Below are 13,694 nucleotides of genomic sequence, written 5' to 3' on the forward strand. Positions count from 1 at the left end.
CTCCCTACCTGTGCAGTAAAAGAAAAGCTTGTAAAATTATGTTACGCTGTGAAGTATTGGATATTGAATATGTTGAATTACTTTTATTAGACCCAATTTTAGGACTTAGGTCATAAAAATAATTTTATAATTACTTTTATTTTCTGGAAGCTTTAAAAATACTTTACTGGTAGAATCATTTTTTTCTTAAATATTTAATTATTTATGTTTTAGTAAAAGAATCTACATTTTGGTCAGGTCAAAATATTGTGCTAAAATTCAGGAAAATAGTTTCTGCCTATAAACTACTTAGTAACAGAAACAAAGATAAAACTTTTCCTAAAGCCTTGGGTTTTGTTTGTTTTGTATTTGTAGATGGACAGCATGCCTTTATTTTATTTGTTTATTTTTATGTGATGCTGAGGATCGAACCCACTGTGTCACGCATGCTAAGCAAGTGCTCTGCCACTGAGGTACAGCCCCAGCCCTAGATCTTTGTATTTTTGAATTTAACAGTTCTTGAAGATATGTCATTCTCTATCAGCACAATACAGTAATGTCTAAAATAAGTAGAAAATTTGAGTAGTAATTTTAGTGATCATATTATCAATTAAAACTTATTTCTTTCATTTTAATTCTGGTTTTAAAAAAAATCTATGATATATAATTCAAATTTAAAAACAAAACCTGAAATATTTCTCTCATCTGGAAAAATGTTCCTACTAGAAGATAAACATAAAGCTTGTGATGGCATAAATGTACTATAATATATTCAACAACAAACAATCATTGTTTATTTTTCCTAAGAAATGTCATATTAAATTTATCAACTATTTTTCAATTACATAGGACTTAATTCAATTACATGAAAATTTTAAAATGTGAAAGGAGGAGGCATATGTTTGGCCAAATACATATAAAGGGTACCTTAATTGTCATTATCAATATTTCTCCTATATTCAATTAAAATGGCTCTTGTTAAATTGTGTAAGAAGGCTTAACTTTATGTAACTTGGCCATGTGTGTGTGTGTGTGTGTGTGTGTGTGTGTATATATAAAATGCCATTTATCAGAAAGCATTTATGTGATAGAGTCTCTTCTGAGCTTCAAAATAAGCTTCCATAATTTATCATTATAAGGAATATGGATGCCTCAAAACACGTTACACATACATTTGGAGAAGGTAGTTCACAGCCCCAGGAAAGTATTGGCAGATTAAGAAATATTTGAAGGGATACAGAGATTGAAAAAAGAAAGTCAATCTTGATTTAGAAAAATAGAAACAATATGCTTCCTGAATCAGCTTGAGTCTAAGAAGAACAGAGCTGATAATGATCATATGATAAAAGAAGCCTTCTCTGAATAACATTTAAAAATCTCTTTTTCATGGATACCTTGTTTTAATTCATGTCTGTTTCTTCAGACATGCTTTTTTATTTATAGATTCCATTTTATAGTTCTGATTTTAGTCAGGACAGGCCTTCTGCATGCAAGCTTATATAATTTACATAATAAAAAGCATACCTATATTGGACAGTGAGTATTACTAAAAAACAAATTTTTTTACTTTGGTAATAGATCTTATATTATTATACAGTTACACGTCATTTTTTCTGAAGTTAGTTTTATTTGGCAAAAGTGCAGGAGCAATGTATGATTTGCAAACAAATATAACTGGAATTGACTGCATACCATTAGCAGATTATCAAGAATCTGATTTTGGAGAAAATGAATTGAGTAGCAACTGTGAGAATTACAAAGATAAATATTTTTTGCTATATATCTTTTATTACTAAAAAGAACTGTGGTTAACCACTACTCTGTCTAGAGCTATAAGAAATTAGACTGGTATCTTCAGACTCAGTGTTCTTTGTATTGAGTATTATGCTAAAAAGTTTTAAATATACAAGTTATTAGAACACAGAAATTCATGCTTTGATCACAAAGGATGAGATTTAGAAATGAATGACTAATTAATACAGGATTATCATTTCTGTAGAGCAACCACTTCCTCTGTTGTAAAGCAGTTTCACCAGGATTTCTGAGTTATAATACTACCACTGTGGCTTAACAAGTCAGAAAATCTACCATATCTAAGCAACATTTCTTTCTGCTGATGATAAGAAAAACATCTCTGAATATCCCGGAATCAGTTGCTTTGTTTGCAAAATGAATTGTGTTGCATGTCATAGGGTGGGGGTGGGGGGTATCTAATGCAAAAAAGAGAAAAACACTTAAAAGTCTTTAGAAGAAAATATAGTTTAGAGAAGAAGTTTTTTTAACAAAATAATTAATATCACAAACTTTGAGGAAAAGACAAATAGGATTATCTCAAACCATATATCCATAACAGATAACGCAAAGGAAGAAGATATAAACAATGTATTTAACAAACAAGATGTTAGTCCCTGGATAATATAAAGAATGTCTAAAAATTGAATCATAAAATTCAAAATCCCAGGATAAATGTGGGTAAAAGAACAGGCAACTCACAAAAAAAGAAACCCTATGGACAATGAACACATGAAAAATTACCCCATTGCTCTAGTAATGGGAAATGCAACATATAGCAGTGATAAGAGATACCATTTTATACTCTATCTGATTGGCAAAAAATGTCAGTTTGACAAAACTAACTCCCAGAAAGAATTTGAGAAATATATGCTGCTTGAGGGAATGTGAATTGATGTGAATGTACAAACACATTTGACAGCATTTTAGCAAAATGTTTTAAATTGAAAATGTGCACAATGTATGACCCAGCAGTTCAACTTCTAAGTATTAATTGTAGAAAAAGTTATGTGTCCTAATGTGAAGACATATATAAAACTATTTAGTACAAAATAGGAGGAATGCGATAGGTAGTTTCTAGGGCTCCCATCTCAAAAGCTCTGAATTTATATATTACAATAGATGCAAGTTCTCTGCATTCAGAATATTTCATTTTGTACTGAACTAACAATAACCCAGTCTGTACTTTGGAGAAAATGTGTCATTGAAATCTATATTAATAAATTCCCAGTGAATGAATTAGCTATTAAAAGAAACTGAAGTATCTCCAAACCATTTCAATGAAATTTAATAGGCAGGTTGATTAAAATTTAATAGCAAACTTGTTGGCTATTAAAAGAGTACAGTGAGATAAATCAAGATGTCAGCTCTTCAATTTATGATTTGAGAAAAAATGATGAAAGGGCTCTTGACTTTCAACAAACTGTTTCTTCTTGGGCACTTTGTAATTTCATTAACTGTTTGAATTAAAATGTGAAATTATATTTTGAAAGTTATTTTATACAACTTTTAAGGATATCATGCAGATTCCCTTTGTGTTAGTATTTTTAAAAAGTAAATGACTTATTCTTGATTTATATGCTCTATTTCATAAAATAGCCCCTACAAAGTGGAATCAATCATTGCTCAAATTGTCTTTGTGGCAGGAAAGTGGGTATTATTTGATTACATAGAAAAACAAAAAATAAGAAAAAAAATATTAGTTTCTTTTTTATCTAGCTACTTTTACTTTTATTTGTTTGCTTATTTTATGTAAATTAATCTGTGATCAAAATAAAATAATTATTACTGAAAAGTACATGGGAAAATTTCATGCACTTCTACAAGAAATAATTAAATAATAAAATAAATAAAATTAAATAAAGCTACCAGAGTCATGTGTGACCTTGCATACATTAAAAGTGTTTCTGGGCTTTGTTCCTTTATGTATTAAATTATAAGTACAGGTAAGATGATGTTAAAATCTTTATTCAGTTCTGAGTTATAACCTTTTTGCATAATGCTTTATTGTAGCTGATGAGGTGTTATGCATATACATAATATAAACTTGGGGTACTTCTAATTAACTCTTCCCAGTTTTCTTGTTTATATTATATTTCACTAGTTAAGGGACGAGACTAACCTCATTATTTTCCCTAAAACCATTTTCTTAACTCATTGAAAAGAAAAAAGAAGAAAAGAAACCATGGGACCCTTACACCAGAAAGAAATATAAGCAGGTGTGTGTGTGCATAATGAGCATGCAAACATACACCTAAAGCTTTTTACAGGCAAATTTGAGAATTTCACAACTTCACAGATTTTCACAACTTCACAACTTCAGGTCTCTTGACTTGTACTTAAGTTAGTATTCTAATTCTGTAGAAAATGCTATCATCAGAGATACTATTTTCACATACACAAATTAAAGTCTCCATGATGGGCCAAATTTAAGGACTGATGATAAAAACATAAAGGTATCACTTAGTAGTGATACTCCACTTTGTATGTAACTTTGATTTATATGAATTAATCAATGTATTTATCAGAAATGGCTTCATTAAAAAATGTTATATCAAACATAAGGGAGAGAGAACCGTGGGGGAATGGATGCAGGATGCGGTATGTTAAAGAAGAAAGAACCATCACAGTAAATCTATTTTATATGGAAAAACAGCCAGACATTTGCTATTCTATATATTATAAATAACCAGAAGTTGAAAATTAAGGCATACTGCTTTGTGACTATAGAAAAATACTGGTTCTTAATTGTATCATTAATATCTTAAAAGACAAAACTTTGGTCATCCAGTATGATCAAATAAGAACTTAGTCTGAGGGGCAGTGTAGAGTAGCAATTCAAGTTATTTTAAGAGCTTTTCCCTGTAGTTTTGTTAGCCTCCTTTCAAGAAGCAGCATTGTTTGAATTATGTTTCTGAATGATCTAGATTCAAGTGAGATCCAGCTTTCATCCTTGTTCAGGTCTGTTTTTCACTTCACAATTTCAAAGCACACTGATTTGCCTTAGATTTCCAGTCCCCAGTTACAAGCATCACACTGAACTAGCCCAGACAATGCTGTCATTCAAGGCCTCCCAATGTCAAAACACCCACTCTATTGTCACAAAGAAAGGAATGTCACAGTTTTGTGGTAAGAGTGTGCTCATTATTATTCTATTCAAAATTCACTCATTCAAAAACTATTGTACTACTCTCAATCTTCAGGTATAAATAAAGAAAAAAAGAACCCTTCTTAAAATGACTAGTCTTTTTCAGGGGCTTTAGGCTCTGACTTTATGAATAATTTGTCAGAAAAGCTTCTCTGAGTTTTTCAATATGGAATATAACCATCCTATTTGCTTTGTATCACTCTTTCACCAGAAATAAAAAAGATTTTGTGCCTGACCCTCTGTTGAGAGCTATGTTGATGATTCATATATTTTGAAATTCAGTCTTAATTCCCTTTCTGTATTAGAGAGCTCTCCTTTGTTTCTGATAGTAAATAAGCAGGGATGACTACACTATAGCTAGGATTCAGCTTGTTTGATGATTGGATGAGACAGCTAATTTTACATAGATACTTTACTTTTTGTTTATTTGGTTAGTTTTTAGTTTTGTTTTGTTTTAGTCATTATTGTTACTATCTGCAGTTAGTATTTAGGTAATATTATGTAATTCCAAGTCATTATATAATTGCTTATTTCTGCTTTAAAAGTTTCAATTAGTATAGTACCTGGTATTGTGTTAGAAGCAAATAAGGAAATCTCATCAGGAATTAGACAACTGGCACTATTAAAAGTTTTTCCTCAAGATTATTATTACTACTCAGAAATGATAAAAATGACTTGGTTTTACATTTTTAAGATGGTGTCAAGTTCACATAAATTTTTCATTAAGTAAGCAGTTTTTTTTTATTAAGCTTTAGAAACTGTTCTAGACACTTTGTAGAGCAGTAAAAAAAAAAAAAACCTCCTATGTATTTAGTCTTTCTAGAGCTTACATCCCAGTGTTAAAGAATTAGCATGTAAACATTTGTGTGTGTGTGTGTGTTGCTGAATTGTCTCCCTCCCTCACCAAACACCAACCTATTTGTGTCTTGCAATTGACTAACCAGTACACTTAACTTTCCAGCTAAAAAACAGTGACAGATGGTCTATAAACACTGAACTTCTTGGAAGTCTTGAGCAATTTCACAGCTGTTAGAAGGGAAGTTTACAAGTCAGAAGTTAGTTGTAGGAAGAGGAAGAGACAGGATAGACAGAATCCTGGAAGCTAGTATCGGAATTCAAAATGACCTAAGTCAATTGAGGAAACAGCCAGAAGCAAACAGAATAGACTTCTCCAAAGATGAGTGAAATGCAGTGCAGCAACAGCAAAAAGACAAAAGTACCTTCACATGTGGAAGATGGAGGAAGACAGCTTCTGTCCAAGTTTTTAGTTAAAGGATCCAAGCACTGGCAGCAAGCTGTTGTTTGTTTTTTTTCTGCACAGTGAGTGCCACCATTCAGATGTATTATAGAATTGCTTAGTGAGTGTTGACTGTAGGAGCCATATGAAAATAACTCCTCGAAAAATCAAACTTATTTGCCATGATAGGAAGAAGGACCTCTTGAGGTCAATGTCTTTGGAAAACTTCACCTTATTTTAGGTGAATCAAATGAGGGATAATAATTTGATTCTCAAAATATATTTCTTATTCTTTTGTACTAGCAAATCTCTAGAGTTTATCTGTATCTTTATACTTTTTGTAACACATTATCATCACATTGAACTTCCTACTTCCATCCTTATTGATGAAGCCTTTCCTTTAATTATAAACTCTGTAAAATTAAAGCTGGTTTCAAATGTTACAGGAGGTATAAAAATGAGGGACAGACAATAAAAACAGCCACTGATTTTTAACTAGTGATTCTTCATTTGTTTTTTCAGAAGAAAAGTTCGTAATATCAGAGATGAAGAGGAATGTGCATGTTGTTTAAAAGTTATGAATTATTTCTGTGTCTGTATGGCTTTAGAAAGAACAGTAGGTGGATAGCTGATGAAGGCTACATGTCTTTCATTAAGGCTACAGATCCATAACTGATTCTGAATTTCACTGAGATTTGAGGAAGAGACCAAGCCTAGAACCCAAGTGTCAGAGACTGAAGATTGGCCTGCATTGTCTATCTTGTATGGTAACACCTACCTGCAAACCAGTAGCACTTCTGATGTGTGGCCAGCCTTTAAAGCTTAGCAAGCCTTGAACAAAAATAAAATCAGCTTTCACCCAATTTCTTTCAAATAAAATGAAATCCTTTCATCTTAAATTATTAGTTTCACTAATCGAAGCACTTTAAACTACATTCAAAAATTAGAAAAATGCTTAGGACTGAAAAGAACTTTATACTGGGAAAGATATAATCAAATGGATTATCTATAAAAACTTAAATACCTTCATTAGAATTCAGCTATGAGGGCTGCGGTTGTGGCTCAATGGTAGAGTGCTCACCTAGCACACGCGAGGTTCTGGGTTCGATCCTCAGAACCACATAAAAATAAATAAATAAATAAATAAATAAGGCATTTTAAAAAAAGAATTCCGTTATGAAACAATCGCTTTTTGTTATTAACACTTTTTTCCTTATATACTTGGCTTTTTATAAACTGAATGATAAAGATATCAAGTTATCTGCTTCTTGCTTATACTTCTTTACACCTAGAAGTGTTTATTAGTAAGCACAAATAGCTTCTTTTACATCAGTACAGAAACGCTATTCATTTTTCTACATAAATAAGAAAAAGAAATATGTTGAATTTTAAGCTGTATGTAGCTAAGCAAAAAAAATGGTATGAGATCTTTTTATTGCATTGTTCAATTTCTAATTATTTCAAATTAAATAATGTATAAATATAGATAAATGCAGACACAAGCTCTAGCCATGAAAATCTTCTTCCATTTTTGATCTTTGAGGGTGTATATTTGACTGATTTTCTATTTTCAAGTTTTCATGTGTTTATTTTGAATTATACTTTTTGCTTAAATACTTATTTAAAATAATTTCAGAAAGGAATTATTTGTATTAGAAAACTAACTTTTCTTGTGCTTGAAAAGAGCTAGAAATGTAAATATTAGGTAGCAAATACAATTTATTTTGTGTAAACCAAATGCTGCCTCAAACAATTAAATTTGCATAACAATCACAATATAAATCTTGAAGATCTACAATTTTCCATTTTTTTAATCTGAAAGGCATTGGAATAAACTTTAAATTTTTTTTCTTATTAATATCCCATATTTGTCATTTATCAAGGGAAAGTAATACCCTGAAAGACCTATTACATGACAGATAGAAGATCTGCCATTGCACTACATAAGAACACTTAACTAAGTGTATTTTACAACTTCAGCAAACAACTATTAAACATTTAGTAAGTGAAATATTTTGTACTACTTCCATGCTAATTCTTTGCAGGATATACAGGATATGAACACATGCATGGCTTATTTCTTGAAAAAAAAATGATATTTTAGGACTAACAATTTGACAAGATGTATTGTCCTTTTAATCAGGAGGTATTCACTTTCCCAGTTTTTGAGATTAAAATAATTTTTAGTTGGCCGGTAGTGTTCCATGACAAAGAATTACAATTTAGGAATGATAAACATTGCTGTTGCCAAATAGTTCCTTCTCATTTTTTGACATTTTCTATGAATGAATAAATTTTGTATTTTACTAACACAATACCGGCCATTTTTTATTTTGAGATATTTGTATTTGGATGCAGCTGTACAGAATAATATTGAGAGATTATTTGCCCTTTACTTTGTTCCCTCAATATCTTATGAAACTCTACTATAATATCACAACCAAGATGCTGATCTTGATATAATCCACCAATCTCATCCAGTTTTATTCAGCTTTATTTGTAGTTAGTTGTGATAGTATTGAGTCTTATGGAATTTTATTCATGAAATAGGTTGTCATGGGCACCATCATCAGATACAGAATAATTTCATATTTCTGTCACTACAAGGATGTCACACATTACCATTTTATGAAGACTTACTTCCCTTCTCCATCTTTAACCTTTGTGAACCACTAATCTCTCTTGTTTCTGTAACTCTGTCATTTCAAGAATATATATCTATAAAAGGAATTATATAGTATGTTATCACTTGGGATTAGTTCTTTCTTCTTAGTATAAATCTTTGGAGATTAATCTAGCTTTTTAAGTATATAGTAATGTATACCTTTTGATTGCTAAGTAGTTTTTCATTATATGCACCTGCTACATATTGTTCAGCCATTCATCAGTGGAAAGAAATTTGGGCTCCTTCCATTTGGGGGCTATTTCAAGTAGAGCTGCCATGAACATTCATGTGCAAGGTTTTCTATAAAGATAAATTTCTATTTCCCTGGGATAAATGTCCAAGAGTACAGTTATAGGGTAATATGATAATTACATGTTTAGTTTTATGAGCAACTCCCCAAACTGTTTTCCTAAATGCTATATTGTTATATTACCATCAGCAAAGTAGGAGTGATCCAGTTTCTCTGCATCCTTGTCAACATTTAATATTGTCACTATTTTTATCATAGATGTGTTGTTGGTTATTGTGGCTTCATCTTCATTTCCCTCATGGCTAATAGCAGTTTTTTTCATGAGCTTACTTGCCGTCCATATATCCTTTTACTTGAAGTGTCTCTTTATACCTTTGGACCAGTTTTGAATTGAATTTTATTAGTTCTTAGTGGTGACTTTTGAGAGTTCTTTCTATAGTCCAAATAATAGTTCTTTGTTGGATCACAAATATTTGTAAATTTGTTGTCAAGATAGCTTACATTTTCATTCTCTCACATATGTATAACAAAGATCAAAATTTTTGTACCTGCTTATGTTATCTGGTTATCCCCACAGAATTTTCTTTTCTTTTCTTCAGTCACATTTTATTTATTCATCACCTAACATAAATATGTAGTTCTACCTATCGTGTTTATAAATGCATGATTATATGTAATAAAACTCTTCCTCCGATCTTTTGATCTTTTGTCTCTTGATTAAATGACTTTGAAGGATGGAGGGTTGCAACTCATACTGATGGTGTACTGGAAACTAAGAATATCTGTCCACAAAAGGATTAAAGAGTTTAATTTTGTTACTTTCCTATGCCAAAGTTAGAACAACAGTTGGAAAATGGAAAATGGAATTATATATGTGTGTGTGTATATATTGCTTGATAGCACAATCTTTTATCTGAAATAGTTTAAAATAAAGTCTATATGACTTTTTACCAGGCTAATTATATCACTCAATTAGTATGTTTATTGTGGTGTACTAATAAGAGTGATTATATTGTATTTCAATTTCAGTTATTCTGTATAGAATTTCTAAGAAATGTAAAATTTTTCTGTTGTGTCAACAACTGCTCTCCAAATGAGTGTTTGATCTTAAATGTTTCCTTTTATTGTTTTTTACTTTCATTGAAAACAACTCAGTGGTTGCTGAGAATAAGGAAATGTGTTGTTTCTTTTTGCATTTTAGCTTTTATACTTTTTTTTTTTTGCTTTTGTGTTTTGTTTGTATGAATGACTGGATTTTGCTTTTTTATTTTTATTTATTTATAGCAAGCATGGGAATATATTCTTGCATACACCTGGGGAAAGAGAGTACCATAAATGTGGCCTAAGCAACACTGTAAATCATTTTTTTCCTTTCCCATTGACTCAAATACGTGTACATTGTTGGAAATGTGTGCTGCTCTAGTGACATATTTTTTCAGTTTAATTAGCTGCCTGCCTGTAATCAGGGCTATATCAACTGTTGTCATTCTAAATGTTTCCTTTCTTTTTTTCAAACACATTTGCCTGATTGACCTTTTTTTTTTTTTCTCTGTCTTTCTATGGGGCTGCTCCAGGAGCCATGGCTAATCATCTTATAAGCAATGCTCTGCTTCGTCCGCATGGTACTAACAATCCCTATAATACATTGCTTGGGGAACCGGCGGTCTGTAACAACCCTTCTGTCAGCATGTACAACGCACAAGGTGTGCTGGAGTTTATCTTAATTTTTTCAAGTGAGAGTCCCATTTTATGTAGCTTTTATGAGCACTTTCTGGTTTCCTTTCTCCTGCCTTTTCTTTGGAAGCTGACACACAGACTCCTTTACATTCCACCCCTCTTGGTGCTTTTATTTTCCATTTTCCTTAGGCTTTCCTTAGTAAGAAATGGATGCCTTCTGATAAACAAATGCCTTATTCATTCATATGTGTTTGTTTCTCTGTACTGTTACAAAATGTATTGTGGTTTGTCAGTACTTTTCTTGTTGTTCATTTATTTCTAAATTAAATACCTGTGTATTTATTTTGAGAAATGAGATACGTGTCTAAGGTAAGTAAGATAAAAGAAGACTTGATTCAGTAGTCTTACTGTTATAAGATGGAGAAAATAAATCTTACTTTGTTAAATCATGAAGTACACTCTGGGCACAAAGCATTAGTATTGATGAAAGCATTAGATTAACTCCAGGGAAAATTACATTGAACTAAGCAGTGGAGGAAAGAGCAGTGAACTGGACAGTAGCAGCTCAGGTTCTGTCTTAGCTTTGTCATCGCCTACACGAGCTGGATCAAGCAAGTCACAAAATTATTTCTACTGTAGGCTACAACTCACTTGAAACAAGGATTTTGAAGATGGCTCCTCTGTATGCCCCATCTTGAAAACAATACAGAAACTTCACTGTGTTTCAAACAAATAAGCATAGGTCTTTTAAAAAACAGCTTACACTATAATTATGTGGACATGGTTTTACTTTTTCTAAGTATACACACACACACACACGCACACACAAACATACATATGTAAACTCTTATGAACTCCTTGTTGATTATTGCTATTAAGATTATTAATTTGTTATATTAAGATTATCAAGATTATCAAGATATATTGTCTATATATAAATTATCATATATATGTATATATGTGTATATGTATATATGTAAATAGACCATAAATCATTGAAATAGAAGTTTCATTAAAGAAACATCTTACTTAAAATTATATTTGAAAGAAAATTCACTGTAATAGGTATGTCCATGGTTCTTCCAGTTGAAGACAGTAATTGAGCAATATTTAAATTACCCAGGAAATTTGGAATACAATTTCTATTATCCTTTGTGAGCATCTCTGGTGGGGTTTTTTTTGTTGTTGTTGTTCATTTTTCTTTTTTTCTCCTTTTTCTTTCTTGGTCAGAGGTAAAAGATTAGTGGTGTGACTGTAAAACTTGGTGTGAATGGGCCATTTCAGAAAAACATGTTTGTTGCAGCCTGGCCACTGGGCGTCTCACATCACCTGAGCTGTCCCACAGGGTTCCTTGTCAGATACAAAGGATGATTTTAAAGTATTTCAAAAATACCAAAGTCATTTATTAACAAATGACTTCAGGAGTATGTTCAAGATATTTGTTTATATGATGAAATAATTCAGTAAACTTTCAATTTCATCGTTTCTTAAAGACTCCATGTTTAAGAAGCATAGACTTTGAGAATCAGAGGAAGGACAGAGTTCATGAAATGCTGTTTATATGATTGCTGACACCCTGTAAGACCGAGCTTGAAGTATCTATTCTAACAGGGCTCTTACCACCTCCAGATCTCATATATTCTATTGTTGAAATGCTCTGCTTGTTTTTTACCCATTTATGTATATAGAGATATCTAGATATATTCCTCTTACTATAATGCTTATGTTTGCCTTCTTCTATTGCTTCTTGGAAATCCTTGAAATACTTGAAAGCAGCAAATCTATTTTCCTTTGGTTTTCCATATCCCTACTAAAACTGAATCATCAATATGAGAGTTTCTGGGTCCTTCTTCGTGGTTACTCTCTCTATATTCTCTCATTTATCAGTGTCCGTATTCCACTGTAGTACTCTACGAATGGTACAATACACAGTGCACCAGATGTGGTTAGGCAGAACAATTTAGTAGACCTTCTAAGGGTTTATCTTGTCTTTATTATCCTTAGGTTAAGTGAGAGGTAAATGGGTCACTATAAATATTTTGAAGTATCCTGATAAATTAGTAATTTTGAATGATGTTAAATGAAGATTTAAAATATTTGCAAGTTAAATGTACTCTACATTATTCGCCTTACACAGAAAAGTTGTTGGTAATTACTTTAAAATAATTAACAAATGTGGATTGCATTTTATTTTGCTTTTTTTGGTTTTCAGAGATAATGTGTCATTTCTTATATAATGAAAAAGTAACGATTATTAATTTTTCTGTTTTCCTTATTTCACTATCTGCCTTCACATCTTTATTTTTACTGGTATAACCAAAACAAAGGGAGGATATTTTTAAGGTTGAACACATACCTATCTAAATTATTAAATCAAAATTTTCACAGACAAAAAATTAAAATACCATATAAATACAAAGTTTTATTCCTATGGAATCCTTTATTGGTTATTACTCACTACGATTTTGTCTGAATGGATTTTTCCTAAATTCCAGTTTAAAAAATTCTATTGACTCCTTAAAAATAAAAAGTAAATAATTTTAATAATGTTTTTCAGAGCCAGAAGTGGAACTGTTCAACTATTATGTTTTAATAATTATCAAAATGTTAAGAAACCATGATAGTGCTTAAAATAATTCTATTACCACTGACCAAAAATAAATCTTGATGGTTGTCATATTGCTGCTAATCTTATGCTTTCAGATGAGTACACTTATATTCTTACTGGCAAGGTGAAATCTTACATGAAATATAGTTGACCCGGTATGTACTGGAGTGGTTTCTGGACTGGTTTATGTTAAATTACCACTTGGTTCTGTTCTGTGGGTTCTCTACTTCAGTTGTACCAGTGCTATCCAGGCATAGAAATGTTCAGATTTAAAGCATCCAATCTTGTTTGTAATGCCTTTATTTATGTAAAGATGTGTATATAGTGTTACTACCGAAA

At 31.3% G+C, this 13,694-nt stretch overlaps 1 protein-coding gene across 29 annotated transcripts in view; it reads left to right on the plus strand.

Annotated features, from left to right (window-relative positions):
* Adgrl3 (adhesion G protein-coupled receptor L3) overlaps positions 1-13,694 on the plus strand; it is a 790,900-nt gene that overhangs the window by 742,460 nt on the left and 34,746 nt on the right. For 11 of the 29 annotated variants that reach the window (XM_048784544.1, XM_048784551.1, XM_048784547.1 and 8 more), the window contains one exon: positions 10,645-10,773. The exons of the other annotated variants lie outside the window; for them this stretch is intronic. In XM_048784544.1, coding sequence (XP_048640501.1) covers positions 10,645-10,773 — 129 coding nt within the window. The remainder of the gene's footprint in view (positions 1-10,644; positions 10,774-13,694) is intronic. 29 annotated transcript variants of the gene reach the window in all.

Source organism: Marmota marmota, unplaced genomic scaffold (genome assembly GCF_001458135.2).
Source record: "Marmota marmota marmota unplaced genomic scaffold, marMar, whole genome shotgun sequence".
Lineage (NCBI taxonomy): Eukaryota > Metazoa > Chordata > Mammalia > Rodentia > Sciuridae > Marmota > Marmota marmota.